This window comes from Camelina sativa, chromosome 10 (genome assembly GCF_030686135.1).
Source record: "Camelina sativa cultivar CO46 ecotype springtype chromosome 10, ASM3068613v1".
Taxonomy (NCBI): Eukaryota; Viridiplantae; Streptophyta; class Magnoliopsida; order Brassicales; family Brassicaceae; genus Camelina; species Camelina sativa.
The window spans coordinates 27,300,793-27,317,764 of NC_141889.1; the positions used below are offsets into that span (position 1 = coordinate 27,300,793).

General features: G+C 40.3%; 1 protein-coding gene and 2 pseudogenes across 1 annotated transcript; 2 read left to right on the top strand and 1 right to left on the bottom strand.

Moving 5' to 3' along the window:
- The first annotated feature begins 275 nt into the window (after positions 1 to 275).
- On the top strand, positions 276 to 1,960 carry LOC147937477 (uncharacterized; annotated as a pseudogene).
- A 6,586-nt stretch (positions 1,961 to 8,546) lies between these two features.
- Positions 8,547 to 9,224, bottom strand: LOC147937478 (uncharacterized; annotated as a pseudogene).
- Positions 9,225 to 14,259: 5,035 nt separating this feature from the next.
- LOC147937479 (uncharacterized) lies at positions 14,260 to 15,378 on the top strand. Its single transcript, XM_087468826.1, has 2 exons — positions 14,260 to 14,482; positions 14,564 to 15,378. Exons 1-2 carry the CDS (start codon positions 14,260 to 14,262, stop codon positions 15,376 to 15,378), a joined length of 1,038 nt encoding a protein of 345 aa, XP_087324952.1.
- The last annotated feature ends 1,594 nt before the right edge of the window (positions 15,379 to 16,972 follow it).

Consider the following 16,972-nt stretch of genomic DNA (forward strand, 5'->3'; position numbering starts at 1 on the left):
TGTTTGGTGGGGGAAACAAATTCAAGGAAGTAATCTCTCAATGAAACTCGATCAAAGCTAAGACTTGAAAAGGGATTTAGATCTCTTGAGAAAGAAGATAGGGGTGCAAGGAAGAACTAGGGTTTTTGTATTAAATTACTCGATGATTACAATGAGAGGAATTACCCCGTATTTATATGTGTCTTTTAGATCTACAATGTATATTCACTTTCCTAATAAGTCGAATTGAAATTAGGAAAGTTGCTTGTTCTCTTCAAGTCGGTCATATGACGGAAATGGAAGTCGGTTCTTCGTCCTCTGGGCTGGGCTTTTCCGAGCTGAACGGGCCTTAAACCAGCTGTTGAATTCACGATCAAACTGGATTCCTTGTTAAGCCATTGATTTTCCTTCTGGTTTAGACCGATATGTCTAGGGTGCCAACTTCAGCACCAACAACTGCAATTTGGGAGATTTGGATAAGAGTTTCAGTGTATTGCCCAAGTTCATGGCTGCCCTTAGCTCGTCTAACCATATGCTCTGGGAATGGCAATATGATCCTTTTCCTGATCCCAAAAATGCATCCTTTCGTTCTGTGTTTTGGGCGTTTCAGCAGTCAATTGCAGGATTTTCTCACTGCAGACCTCTCATTATAGTAAACTTGAGCGGTAAATACCCTGGGAAATTGTTGGTTGCAGCGGGAGTTGATGTTGAAAACAGGATTTTCCCACTTGTGTTTGCAATTATTAGCGAAGGAAGTTTGTCAGCTGATACATGGCGTTGGTTATTTGCATGCATCAGAAAGAAAGTAACACAAAGGGAAGGCATTTGTCTAATAACGAGTCCAGGTTCCTGACATAGTTGCAGTTGTTAAGGAGCGTGAGTGTCAGTGGGCACAACACCAGTTCTGTCTTAGGCATATGTGCTTAAAATTTTATGAAGTCTTTAATAACAATCTCATGACAGAGTTTGTTTACAAGGCGGGATCTACGAAGCACGTATCAAAGTTAGTGAAGTACTTGAAGAAAATCAAAAAGATGAATTTGGATGCTCGAAAATGGTTAGACAAAATACCTCCACATCAGTGGGCTCTGGCTTACGATAATGGTGGGCTGAGATTTGGGATCATGACAACAAAAAAAATATCTAAGACATATGGTTTCATAAACAAGGCTCTTGATCTTCCAATCACAACCTGCATCTTGCTAATTTTTGATCACCTGGCAGAGATTTTCAAATCTCAACGTGGTCTTCTTGGGGAATCACTGAACGGAAGAGACCTATAGGCCGTGTTCGTTTTGTAGTCGCTGAGTCAGCGATCGGCGACACAAAATAATAACTAACTTGCGTGTTTAAATATGCGGAGAAGCTTCTAGAACGCACGATGTATTGCCTCTCACTACAAAAAACAGGTATGTTAATCATTTATTTTGTATCACAAAATTAAATGAAGTAATCTATACGGGACGGGGGAGAAGTTTCTGGTCACGGAAGTGATGCAAGTTAGTCAAAGGAGATTTGTTGTTCATATGAGTGATCGGGTATGCAATTGTGGGGTATGGCAACTTTACAAGTATCCATGTTCACACGTGTTAGCGGTTTGCAGGAGGCTGAAGCTGAACATTGATCATTTTTGCAGTATGTTGATGACTGCTACAGTACCAAAAGTTCTCTTGTAGTTTTAGCAGTTGATTTCAAGCCGCTTCCGGGTGTCTCTGATTGGCTCGAAGCTTCCCAAGTTCCAAGATTGTTTCCTCCCGGAAGTCGTCTGATATCAACTGAGCCAAGAAAGGTTATTGGAGGCCAAAAACGATCCAACACTGGCAAAAACAAAGGTCTGAAACGTTGAACCAAACTGAACTAAAATGGTTAGGTTTGTTACCGATGTACTTTGGTTTGGTTCAGTTTGAGTTTAAGGGAAACTTAAAAGTCAGTTTTTTTCAATATGTACAAAGAAGCGGCTAAAGTAGTTTGGTGAATGCTTAAACCTAAAGTAGGGAAGAGTTTTTGTTTGTAAGATATGCTAACCGGTTTAGTGTTGGTTTTTGGGAGGTTGGATGAAAACCGGTTTGGTTCCTGTAATGTCTGGACATACTAGGTTAACTTTTGTGATGATGATGTATTTGTATGCAGTAATAAGTGTATGTTGTAAATCACTTAGGATGGACTCCATAACCAGCCCATACATTGTCTAGGAACATGAAGCCCATCAGCCAAGACCAAAAGGCCCATCGGCCATGAGCCTTAATCTAAGTCGGTTTAAGTGTTTAGTGTTTCCTATTATGATAAGGCTTAGTCCTTTACTATATATATGTAACCTCATCCATTGAATATGAATAAGAATACAAGAGAAACATCTCTCGAGTTCTCTAGTTTCGCAACACGTTATCAACACGAGTTTGCCCTCAACTCCAACTGAGATAAAATCCTAAAACCCTAAAGCCGCCGCAGATCCTCCTCCTTCCGTCTAAACCCTAAACTGCCGCCGCTTTCTCTCCTTGTTCATTTGAAACTCGGTGGCTGCTCAAAACCCGTGACCAGTTCGTGATCCATAATCGTTCGTGGTCCGGTTTGGTTCGTGATCAAAGTTTTTCTCAAGACTTGTTCGAGGTTCGTGGTCCATCCCTGTTCGTGACAAGCACTAGTTCTTGATCGGGCCGTGTTTCTGTTCATGGTTCTGTTCATGACAAGTTCGCGGTTCGTGGTCCTGTTTGTGATCGGTTCGTGGTCCTGTCCAAACTCGAGGTTCGTGGTCAAGTTCAAAGGTATATCTGAGGTCTTTAGCTTCCAGATCAAATCCGGCAACTCCCTATTGGTGTTAAGGTAAAATCGAACCTATTGGACACATATAATCGAACCTGATCCTAAAATTATTAAGAACCCTAAAACCTGCAATTGCACAACTAACAAAAGGCTTAAAATCTCTAATCCCTAAGACTTTAAAATCGGATTTGTTTGAAGAGGATTGCTTGTTTGTTGTTGCTTGATTGCTTTATGTGTTGCATGCATCATAAATCGAACCTTACAGAAGAAAAGTATAGAATCGATTGTTGCTTAATTTGTTTCTGTAATCAATCGGCTGCATGAACCCTAAAATCGATTTCATAGAACTTGCTTTAGGTTGTTGAAATCGAAAAACCTAGTTACCATTCTAAATAGGAAATATTGCTAAAAGGAAATTTGAGAAAAAGGAAACTTTGCTAAAAGAAAATCTTAATAAAAGGAAATTGTTGCATGCTAGTTTCTGTCTACGATTGTTTGTTTTCATGCATACCAAAGCCGAAAATTATGAGTAAAGTCAAGGCATGTTTCGGTCTCAAATACCGCATGGCCTAAGGCATGGTTCGGTCTCAAATACCACATGACCTAGTTTAAAATTGATTGCATGGTTCGGTCTCAAATACTGCATGCTAATGATCGGATGCTTGTTTTGTATTATGCAGATGGAAAGGCTCAACAATCTCTCCTATGCTGCTTTGAATGCTTCTGGAGATAATTACTTGCAATGGGCATTGGACACTAAGATCCACCTGAAATCAAAAGAGCTTTGCGAAAGTATTGAAGATGATAATAACTGTTCTGAAGAAAATAAATACAAGGCGATTATGCATATACGCCATCATCTTGCTGAGAGTCTCAAGAACCAATACCTTAATATTGAAGATCCTCTTGAGTTTTAGACAGAGTTGAAAAACAAATATGGACACCAAAAGATGGTGCTCCTACAAAAGGCTCAATTCGATTGGAAAAACCTAAGGATCCAGGATTTTAAATCCGTGGATGAGTATAACTTAGAGCTATTTAAGATAGTCTCAATGTTGAAATTATGTGGTACTGAGGTTACTGAGGAAGGCTTTCTAGAGAAGACACTCTCAACCTTTCACACTAATGACATACTGCTTCAGCAGCAATATCGTGAAAAGGGTTTTAAAACATATGCAAGTCTCATCTCTTGTTTGTATATCGAATCATTGGGCCAAGATGTGCAGAACTCTAAGCATCCTATTGACCTCTATCAAGAGAGTTTGAAGAAGAATCCAAAAGCTAACTTTGTGCATCTCGATGGTGAAGGAGACTTTGACCATGAGAATGATGACCTACTAGACTATGAGACTTCTGATTGCCTAAAGGAAGATAACTAAGTTTAATTATTGCTTTGTTTTAAATTCTATGTTTTTATGCTTTGCATTCGATTTTTGGATAATTATTTTGGTTTAAATTCAATGATTTTATTTCCTTCAATATACATTGCTTGTTTTATTAAAGTTAAAACACAAATTATTGTCCATTATAGAAATGGCTGAGGACAATAGATATTTTATTAATCTCATAATGAAAAATCCCAATTTTAGTACAATTGCGGTTATAGCAAACCTAATAGAAGGCTACGGCTAGGCTCATATATTATTACCAAATGGCACACATCTTGAACTAAGTGATGCCTTGTATTCACCCAGCTCTAAGAGAAGCTTATTGAGCTTTAAGGACATTTGATTGACTTGTTACCATGTTGAAACAAAGGGTGAAGGAGACAAAGAGTTCCTGTACATTACTGAAATCGTACAAGGACATAAGAAAGTCCTAGAGACTATACCTGCACTAGCCACTGGTCTTTACCATGCTAAGATTAATATGATAGAGGCTAATTTGGCAAAGAATAAAATGTTCAATGAACAATTCACTCTATGGCATGACCGGCTTGGTCATCCGGGTTCTAACATGATGTGTAAGCTAATTATGAATTCAAATAGGCACACTCTTAAAGAGAGAAAAGTTATCCCTAAACATCTCACGTGTGTATCATGTGCACAAGGGAAACCTTATTATAAGGCCATCACCAGTGAAAGTCACTAAAGAGACTTTAAACTTTCTGGAAAGGACAAAAGGAGATATATGTGGACCAATACACCCACCTTGTGTGTCATTTAGATATTTTATGGTAATGATCGATGCATCAACCAGATGGTCGCATTTTTGCCTATTATCCACAAGGAACCTAGCATTTTCTAGGTTGTTGGCTCAAATTATAAGACTAAGAGCACACTTTACACTTAAGACTATACGTCTAGACAATGCTGGTGAATTTACATCCCAAGCGTTTAATGAATATTGTATGTCCATGGGGGTGAGTGTGTAACATCCTGTGGCACATGTCATACACAGAACGGATTAGCTGAATCCTTCATTAAACGAATACAACTAATAGCTCGGTCATTACTAATGAGGTCGAAACTTCCTGTGTCGGCTTGGCGACACGCAGTATTACATGCAGCAGCGCTTATACGCATCAGGCCATCTAGTGAACATAAATATTCACCATCCCAACTATTAAGGGGTCATGAGCCAGACATATCCCATCTCAAAACATTCGGTGTGCCATTTATGTACCTATTACTCCACCACACAGAACTAAGATGGGACCTCAAAGGAGGATGGGAATATATGTTGGATATGATTCTCCCACCATTATAAAGTATATTGAGCCGACCACAGGAGATTTATTTAAGGCCAGATACGCGGACTGTCAATTTACAGAATCCAAATTTCCAATGTTGGGTGGAGAGACAAGCAAGCTGGTTAAATAATTAACATGGAATCAAACATCCTTAAATTGGAAAGATCCTCGGACTCTAGCATGTGATGCAGAGGTCCAGAAAATTATTCATTTGCAAAAGCTAGCCAATCAATTGCCAGATTCCTTTGCTGACCCAAAGAGAGTAACAAAATCGTACGTACCAGCTTGTAATGCACCAGTACGTATTGATGTTCAAAAGGAACACAATCAAGTTGCTACAGATTCTAAGCCACGTGCAAAACGAGGTAGACCATTAGGTTCCAAAGATAAGAACCCTCGGAAATCTAAGAAAGGTGCAAAACAAACCGAGGTTACAGAAATTATAGACATGGCCGCGGCAAATCCTAAGGTACCAAATGAGGTTTGGGACGCTGAACCTCAAGGTCCTGAAGGTATTGATAATAATTAGATCTCAATCAATTATATCATGTCTGGAATACAATGGAACCGCAAAGATGTCGACATTGATGAAATATTTACATATAAGGTAGCACTTGAAATAAATGAGGATCATGAACCCACGTCTATATTAGAGTGCACTCAAAGTAAAGATTGGTTAAAATGGAAAGAAGCCATTGACGTGGAGTTAAACTCTTTAAAGAAGAGGAATGTGTTTGGTCCGATCTTAAGGACAACACTCGATATAAAGCCAGTTGGACCTAAATGGGTCTTTGTAAGAAAGAGAAATGAGAGTAATGAAACCGTGAGATATAAGGCATGGCTTGTAGCATCAGGATTCTCTCAAAGACCAGGAATAGATTATGAGGAGACATACTCCCCTGTGATGGATGCAACGACTTTTAGGTATTAATAAGTCTGGCTATAAGAGAAAAACTGGATTTTCGGTTAATGGATGTTGTAACCGCATACTTATATGGTCCACTGGATAATGAAATTTATATGAGATTACCAGAGGGTATTGAGCTTAAAGATAAGAATGGTTCTCGAGAACAATACTGCATTAGGCTGAACAAATCCCTTTATGGACTGAAACAAAGTGGTCGAATGTGGTACAATAGACTATGTGAGTACCTAGCCAAGGAAGGCTATAAGAATGACCCAATCAGTACATGTATTTTTATAAAGAAGTTTGCAAACAAAGGGTTTGTAATCATAGCAGTGTATGTGGATGATTTAAACATCCTCTGGTGAAATCGCCCGAACAGTAGAATATCTAAAGAAATAATTTGAAATAAAAGACCTAGGTAAAACTAAGTTCTGGTTGGGATTGCAGCTTGAGTACACAAATGATGGAACCCTTGTGCATCAAATGGCATATACAGAAAATGTACTTAAGAGGTTTAATATGAACCAAGCTCACCTATTGACCAGCCCAATGGTTGTGAGGTGTTTAAATTTGGATAGTGATCCATTTGGTCCAAGGAAGGACGATGAAGAGATTCTCGGTCCTGAATTGTCATACATCAATGCTATAAGAGCGATAATGTTCTTGGCTAACCACACTAGACCAGACATATGTTTTGCCGTGAACCTCCTTGCAAGATTTAGTTCTTGTCAGACCCAAAGGCACTGTAATGTAATTAAACATGTACTGCGTTACCTAAAAGGGACGAGAGATTTGGGTTTGTTTTATACTAACTATAACAAAGAAGGTTTAGTTGGTTTTGCTGATGCAGGTTATCTATCAGATCCACATAATGCTAGTTCTCAAACCGACTATGTGTTTACACACGGTGGTACAACATTTTCATGGCGTTCTATGAAGCAGAATATTGCAGCCACGTCATCTAATCATGCAGAGATTTTGGCAATGCATGGAGCCAATCGTGAGTGTGTATGGTTGAGGTCGATGACTCAACATATTAAGATGGATTGCAGTATGATTGAACACAAGAAGCCAACCGTAATGTATGAGGACAATACCGCCTACATCGCATAGCTCAAGGAAGGTTACATCAAGGGAGATCGGACGAAGCATATCCTACCCAAGTTCTTCTTCTCACATGAACTACAAAAGGCCAGAGAAGTTCAAGTGGTACAAGTTCAGTCAAACGACAACTCAGCCGATCTCTTCACCAAATCACTACCGACATCAACATTCAAGAAGCTCATGCACCAGATTGGAATGCAGAGACTTAAGGACTTAGAGTGATGCTTGAACAGGGGGAGAAATGCGTGTTGTACTCTTTTTCCTTCACCATGGTTTTGTCCCACTGGGTTTTCTTGGTAAGGTTTTAATGAGGCAGCACCCCCAAGCGTATTGCATCGATCCCTTAGCATCGGCATGGTTATGTCATCCAAGGGGGGAGTGTTGTAAATCACTTAGGATTGACTCCATAACCAGCCCATACATTGTCCAGGAACATGAAGCCCATCGACCAAGACAAAAAGGCCCATCGGCCATGAGCCTTAATCTAAGTCGGTTTAAGTGTTTAGTGTTTCCTATTGTGAGGTGATCACACCACATGCATCAAGCCAAGAAGAGGATGAGGTGAATGGGGCGCCACCACCTGCAGTTATTTCTGATGTTACCGTGGTGCAAAACACCTGGCTCTGCTCCACTTGTGGGGACACCAATCTCTACTGTGGTCTCAGAGGTCAAGGCATGCGATGCTGTCGATCAGAAGAAGGGTTTGGAACAGATTCCCCAACTGCACCTTCCACCTCTACATCCTCCTTCTCACTAATTTCACCGTCATTTGCTTCCTCAATACTGAGAATTGCAAATTTTGATGCTGAGATAATGGGAACTTGATTCCTATCCGTAGCAGGTTGCTTAGGCGGACTACGACTCATTTTTGATGGTGAGACAGTAGACCCACTCCTCCAAACCCTTTTTCTGATCGACAGCATCACATGCCTTGACCTCTGCAACCACAGTAGAGATTGGTGTCCCCACGAGTGGAGCAGAGCCAGGTGTTTGCACCACGGTAACATCAGAAATAACTGCAGGTGGTGGCGCCCCATTCACCTCATCTTGTTCTTGGCTTGATGCAGGTGGCGTGATTACCTCACGATTTGCATTAACCACACATCAGGCTGCCAGATGTCCCCATTTCTCACAAACAAAGCATCTTGGTGGCAACCAGGGATAATGAAAATTGACAGAGAAATCAGAGCCATTTTTTGAGTAGTAAATGCTTGTAGGTGGAACCTTTGTAAGGTCAGCGTTTACGAAAACTTTTGCGACTTCAAAATTTGAACATGCTATTCTCAGGGTGCAACCGTACAGGAGCACCGACCGCACTAGCAATAAAGCTTAGTCCTTCCCACGAAAACATATGCAAAGGAACCTTCTTCAGGTGAACCCACAGAGGGATAGATTTCTCCTCCGGTAAAGTCTTTTCAGTGATCGGAGACCAGTTGGACACTACCATCGGCACGTCTGCTATATTCCACATACCCTCGTTTAAGAATCCGAACCCTTATAAGCGGATCCGAGACTTTAAATCGCAAAGTAGAAGAGTTGACCTCATAGACATCAATCCCTTTGTAATCAGCACCTTGTTTCCAGATCTTATTCAGAATAACATGTACCTTACCAACATGCGGAGCAGTATCTAAGAACTTGCCGACAAGGAAATCCTCCCAAAGCGGCGTAGCATGATTGAGTATTTCATCAGGGATCTCCACTGAGGTTTTCCCCCTCTGAAATTTGCAGATTGACATCAAAAGTTTTCAGAACTTGCTTATCCTTGACCATCGAGACCATGATTCCTTAACCTTAGGACTAGGATCCCCCACAAAACCCACGATCCCCTCTGACATCACTCTCCAAGCAGCCCTACGGCGCCGGCGAGAAGCCTTGGCAACCACGAAAACCAGAAACCCTAATCGCCTAAAAAATCACCCTCTTACCAAAACGCACCGTTTCCTATTGTGTTTGGTGATCTTATATTACTCGAATAAATTGTTTGTAACAGCATAAGAACACGATAGATGAACTCTTTTGAACCAGGTTTAGCAGCAAGTAAAAATTTCTCGATAACGATCACTTCCTCAGAAAAACTAAGGAGATATTAGTGGACCTCGTTTGTCTTCTTGGAGTACTGCACGCCATCTCTCTTATGCAGCTTTTAAGTTTTAGTTATAGAGCTGGATTAACAAACTTCTGCACGCCATCTCTCTTATGCAGCTTTTAAGTTTTAGTTATAGAGCTGGTTTAACAAACTTCTGGATTTCAACGTATCTTCTCAAAAAAAGATTTAAAAAAGCAAAGGTTGCTTGGTCAAAAAGTATATATGTACACTTAAAAGCGAGGGCATGCTAAATCACTTCTTGACATGAAAAAGGTAAGCTATATGAAGCTAATATGGTGGATATTGTCATGTAAACAATCGTTAAGGGCTAAATGTATTTCCAGTACTCTACTCAAACATAGGGGGCTCTTTAGATGTGGCGAAAGCTGCTCAAGTACAGAGAAAAAAATGTTGCAGGGACTTGGAAAGGTCCTTACAAAGTCATTGAAGTTCGTGGGTCAGGAGCCTATAAGCTGCAAAGCAATGAAGGAAAAAATCAACCCAATAGCTGGAATGCCCTGCATCTGAAGAAATACTACTTTTAGTGCTTTGGTTTCTTGGTTTTCAATTATTTATTTTCTAATTTTCCTAAAGATTAACACTGCAACGTCTCATGTTATTGACAACGTTTTCAATAAAGTTGGATTTTCATTCTACAAAGCAAGTCTTGTTGTGAATAGGTTACTATGACATAAAATATATCACGTGCACAAGGCATAGAATGTGTCATGAACACGAAACTCAAGCGTTTCACATGCACGAGATGTAATTGTGCCACGAGCACGAAACTCAAGCGTGTCACGAGCACGAGATGTAATTGTGCCACGAGCACGAAACTCAAGCGTGTCACAAGCACGAGATGTAATTGTGCCACGAGCACAAAACTCAAGCGTGTCACGAGCACGAGATGTAATTGTGCCATGAGCACAAAACTCAAGCGTGACACAAGCACGAGATGTAATTGTGCCACGAGCACGAAACTCAAGCGTGTCACGAGCACGAGATGTAATTGTGCCACGAGCATGAGACTCAAGCGTGTCACGAGCACGAGATTTAATGGTGCCTAGAGCACAAGACTTGAACATGTCACGAGCACGAGATTTAATTGTGCCAAGAGCACGAGACTTGAACATGTCACGAGCAAGAAACTTGAACGTGTCACAAGCACGAGACTTGCGCGTGTCATGAGCACAAGACTTGAGCGTGTCACGAGCACGAGACTTAGACGTGACACGAGCACGAGACTTGGACGTGTCACGAGCACGAGATTTAATTGTGCCACGAACACGAGACACAGACAATATGTCATGAGCATTGAAAAAGTAGCATGTGCGTGTCGTAGACACGAGATGTGGGATCTTTGTCGCGTACACGAAGATAATGTCGCGAGCATATAAGTAATGTCAATACCACATGACGTATGTAATGCCATGAGCATGTGAATAGTGCTATGGGCACAAGGCATAAACAATGTCATGAACATTGTAATTAAGGAAGTGAGCATGTGAAAGTTGTGGAACACCTGACTGTCATGAGCACCATCACTCAAACGATGTTATGAACATTGTTATTAAGGAAGTGATCAAGTGACAGTTATGGAAAACCTGACTGTCACGAGCAAAAGATACGAACGATGTCATGAACATTATTATTAAAGAGCTGCATACGTGATAGTTATGAAACACCTGGCTGTCTCGAGCACAAGACAATAGAAATGTGTCATGAACACAAGACACACAAAATGTGTTGAGCAATGTGATTTTGAAAATAATCTTGTGACTGTAATGGTCACAAGACATGAATTTGTGTCATGAACACATAAATAATGCCATGAGCATTGTTACTGCAAAAGCGAGCGTAGGGTATAAATAATGTGTCACGAGCAAGAGATTTAAATGTGTCACGCACACAAAACATAAACGACGTCATAAATATTGTTATTAAAGAAAAAAGCACGTGACTGTTATGGAACACCTGACTGTCATAAGCAAAGAACATAAAAATGTTATGAACATTGTTTATGTAAGAAGAAACATGTGACAGTTAAAGTCATGACAGTTGTGGAACACTTTACTGTCACGAGCACAGAACATAAACAATGTCATGAACATTGTTTATTAAGGAGGAGCATGTGACAGTTACGAAACACCTCATTGTCACGACCTCAAGATATAAATAATATGTCATAAACATTGAAGTTAAAGAAAGAAAGCATGTGACTAGTTATGGAACACCAGGTTGTCACGCGCACAAGACGATAATTTGTGTCATGAGCAACCATGTGACTGTCGTGAGCACAAGACTCACGCCATGAGCGCATGACATGGACGATGTTATGAACACACGACATGAATAGCCAGCAGTCACACGTGACACAAATAACAGCAGGGGCGTGCAACATGAACGATCTCTTGAGCACGTAACAACGCGTGATATAGGCAATGTCATGAACAGACAACGCGAATCATGTCACGAGCACAAAACATTGACAATTATATGAACATTGTTATTAAAGAAGCGAGCACGTGACAGTTATCGAACACCTGACTGTCACGAGCGTAAGACGTGAACGATGTCCAGAACGCATGACATAAATGGTGTTAGGAGCGCATGACGTGACTAATTTCCTGACCACACACGACATGAACGATGTCAAGAACACACGACATAAACGTTGTTAGGAGCAGATGACGTGACTAATTCCTTGAGAACACGATAGAAATCGCATCATGAGCGCAATATGTAAACAATCATGATGTCATGATGTTGAGAGCATGAAACTCACGCCATTAGCTTATAACATGAGCAATTTCATGAACATGTGACATGAATGACGTCATGAACATCCTCACATGTGGAGATTATCGTACGGTAAGAGAATGTAATCATATACAAGATCAACACCACGAACAAGTCTTATGACTGACAAGAATGTCATAACCTACAAAATGGTCATGAAGTCAAGTACAAAAAACGATTCCAGTCAGAATGTGTTAAGGACTCAACATTGTCTCTATGGAGTCACTTTTCGGTAAAGCTACTATGGTGACATCACGAGCCATTGAAGATCACTTCAAAAGGTACATGACTTTGAGATTTAGTTGGCTGGAAAAATAATACCATTGTTTCTAACTACTCTATAAATTCTTACTAAGAAAATAGAGAGTGGGGGGGCAAACTGTTGGTATAATTTTATCTTCTCTACTAAATAAATAAATTGCGTGGTTAGTTCGACGAACCAGATAAATCAAGAGAAGCAGAGAGAATATTCACAAAGATATTGGATAGTGTCAACTCATATTCTACACGACAAAGCCAACACAAGTCTGCCAATCTAATGAGAGAAAAGTCGCGTCACCGAGTTTGTCAATGGGTTGAATGTCATGTGACTGACTCCATCAATGGATTGAGAGTCACGTGACCGACGTAGTTACTTGGCCAAGAGCTTGTGACTGAGTTTATCAATAGGGCCGAGAGTCTCACAACTAACTTTATCAATTGGTCGAGAGTCTCGCAACTAACTTTATCAATAGGCCGAGAGTCTTGCGATTGACTCTATCACGAGACTGAGAATCTCGCGACTAACTTCATCAATAGACCGAAAGTCATGCGACTGGATCCGTTAATGGACCAAGAGTCTAACGACCGACATTGTTAATGGGCTAAGAGCTTCGTGACCGAGCCTATCATAGATAGAGTCGGCAAGCCCAAGACATATCCTCAGGGATTAGGGTAAAGGAATCTCTATATAAGAGGAGAGCGGACTCCACGAGAGAGAGGATCGAAAACAAAGCAAGAGACCTAAAACACAACACACACGACTCAACTCTAAAACGCGGCTAGGGTTTATAGATTGATTCGATGTGCCTTGAATTCTTGTATTTGAGCTCCAGACTTTGATCAATAAAAAATAACTATTCAACATCTGTTTCTTGTTTCTGTAGTCCTTAAACGAATCGATTAATTTTGCCCAAACAATTGGCGCTAGAAGGAGGGGTAGAGTAATCTATTTGAGATGACAGGAAACGGAAGTGACACGACTAATGTCGAAGAGACTGTCACCGCTCAGCTGGAATCCCTGACTGCCAAGATGAACAAGACGGTGCAGAAGCTGACACAAATAGAGGCTGGTAACGTTAGGCTACGAGAGGAGAACGCCTCGCTGATGACAGCAGGAAGAATGTTTACTGAAGCAAGCTCAAGATTTCGTGGCGTGCACGTCAGTCGGATGCAAGACCTCAACACAACTCCTGCAGCTACTCGAATGACGACCGCGACTGAAGACGGACGACTAGAAACTCCACGGGAGGAGAATAATGGAGAAAATCCTAATATAAGGCAAACCCGCGAGGATCTTGTTCGAGAAGACAACACGGATCAACAACGAACCGTTAACGCACCACACGTTACAGGAGTCGAACATGAACCACACACCATGTCAACCGAAGCCGCCTACTTGGAAGCTATGCTTACAAAGCGTTTGGGTGCAGTAGAAGCCATGATCGGACGACTGCCAGGAGTGGCTCCACCAATTCAAAAAAAGCAACTTGCACTCGTATGCCGATACACCTTTTTCTGATGAAATTGCACTCCACGGAGATGCCGAGAAAATTCACGTTACCAACAATGAAGATGTATGATGGAACAGCCGACCCAGATGACCACATAGCATAATACAAGAAACGAATGTTCACGAAGGCCATCCAAAAAGAGTGCAGGGAAGCTACTATGTGCAAGGGTTTTGGCTCAAGCCTAACGGGCGCAGCACTTCAGTGGTTTATCAACCTGTCGAACGGCTCGATCAACTCGTTTGCATCGTTGACAGATCTCTTCGTTGAGCAATTCGCAAGCAGCATGAACCTGGAGAAGACAGTGGATGACCTTTACGAGGTACGACAAAAGAGAGACGAGTCGTTGCATGCCTATGTGGGACGCTTCAACAAGGGAAAAAGTATCGATACCCAGTTGCAACATGTCAACCACCATCTCCGCATTTAAAAGAGGCTTGCTTCTAGACGGTGACTTGTACAAGGAACTTACGAAGTACCAGTGCAGAACAATGGAAGACGTGCTCTCACGTGCGTGGGTGCAAATAAACTGGGACGTTCACCACGATCTGATTCCCGTGTAGTGAGAAACGAAAGAACAAGTAGGGATGATAAGCCTTACCAAAGACCTCGTGACGAAAACACCATGAGTGAAAGAAGGAACACACATCAATCATTGAGCGAAGCTGACGACAGGAGGCCTAAATCGACAACATGTACAGATATTAGTAACCTCTCAATCTCTCATACACATTTAGTCGGTGTATTGAAAGAGATGGGTGGAACCGTGAGATGGCCTCCGAAGATGAAAGCACTTGACAATAGGCGTGACACCTCGAAGTGGTGCGAGTTCCACGACGATCACGGCTACAAAACAGAAGATTGCATCTCATTGAAGATGGAAGTGAATGAGCTGCTTAAAAAAGGTCACTTGAGGGAATACTTGTCAGATAGAACCCAAAATCCCATGGATGGCGAGAGCAACAAGCAAATAGCAATTGCAAACGCCCCAGTTTCACCTCCAAAACATGATAGAGTCATCAATGTTATATCTGGAGGATCAGAGATAAGTTGTATAACTCACTCAGCTGTGAAAAGAAACACTAGAGCTGTCAGAAACTCTCAAAGCAAAGGACACACTACGAAAGGCGATACACCGTCATACACCATAACTTTTACGACTGATGAGAGCAGTGTACCAACCCTGCATCATGATGCTTTAGTCATACAACTGACTATGGCTAACTGTTTGATGAAGAGGATATTAATCGACAATGGAAGCTCAACTAACATTCTTTAATAATGCAAGCATATAAGGAGTTGGGTCTCGGCGAAGGAGGACTGACACGAAAATCTATTCCATTAGTTGGGTTCAGCGGTGAGGTCAAGCAGAGTATTGGCGAAGTGACGCTTCCAGTGTATGCAGAGGGAGTTAACAAACACACTAAATTTTTTGTAGTAGATTGTGCTTCGGCTTATAATGCTATTATGGGACGCCCTTGGATTCACGACATGGGAGCTATTCCATTGACTCTACATCAAACTATCAAATTTCCCACCCCATGGGGAGTGAAAGAGATAGTAGGAGAACAAGAAAGTTCACGTTCATGCTATCAAACTACCTTAAAAGGTGTGGGCTTACCGCACCATCACTAAGTCATCGACTTACAAGACACGGCTTCTCTAGTGTATGGGATGGAAACAGTAATGCCATGTGAAGTAGGCGTGACTACCGCACGAACCGAGCACCCTAACTTGCAGAAAAATGAAGAGTTGATGAGTCTCGATCTCGATCCACTAGACGAGAAACGAGAAGCAGCAAAAATCAAAAATTGGTGTTATCAACAGGAAGCGGCTAGAAGCTACAACAAAAATCATAGAACGCAGACATTCAAGGAGGAGACTGGGTCTTGCGACGTACTTTTTAAAATACAAGGGAACAAGGAGCTGAGAAACTCGGTCCCCACTTGGGAAGGTCCTTACAAATTCATTGAACTTCGTGGGTCAGGAGTCTATAAGTTGCAAAGTAATGAAGGAAAAAATCAACCCAATAGCTACTTTTAGTGCTTTGGTTTCTGGTTTTCAATTATTTTCAATTATTTATTTTCTAAAACGTGTCATTTAAAACCCAAAATAATAAGTGTTGTAATTTCCATACCCACGATTTTTCAACAAAATAAAAATTCAAATTTTACCCCGGTTATTAAATTAATTAACCAGGTTAATTCTTGGTAATAATTAATTTAATAACCGGGGGTAAAATTGGAATTTTTATTTTGTTGAAAAATCGTGGGTATGAAAATAACAACACTTATTATTTTGGGTTTTAAATGACACGTTTTTATTATTTAGTATATTTTTATTCCAATCCAAAACCATTGGGTACAGTAAAACCTTTATAAATTAATACTCTATAAATTAATAATCACTATAAATTAATAAATTTTGCGGGTCCCAAGTCGGGCCATTGTAAAAATTAACAATATTCGATAAGATAATAAGATAATAATTTTTTTTGAAATCTTTATGTAAAATATGGTCCCAATAATATAATAAATTAATAATCATGTAAATTTATATATATATATATATACTGATATAATAGTGTATGTTTCTCCTAAAACTCATTTCTATAGAACAATTGTAATGTTGTATTTTCAAACTATAATGATATCTCTAAAATATTTTATAACATGTCATACAAATAATTAAATTTTAAAGTTTTAGTTTTTAGATATGCATCATTTATAATTTGATAATTAGACAGATTATTAAAATATGAGAATTAATATTATTATTATTCATAAATTTGAATTTATGTATGTCATGTGTATAAGTCAATTTGTTTATAGTATTTGTAATTTATTGTCAATAATGCTTTATAAATATTACAA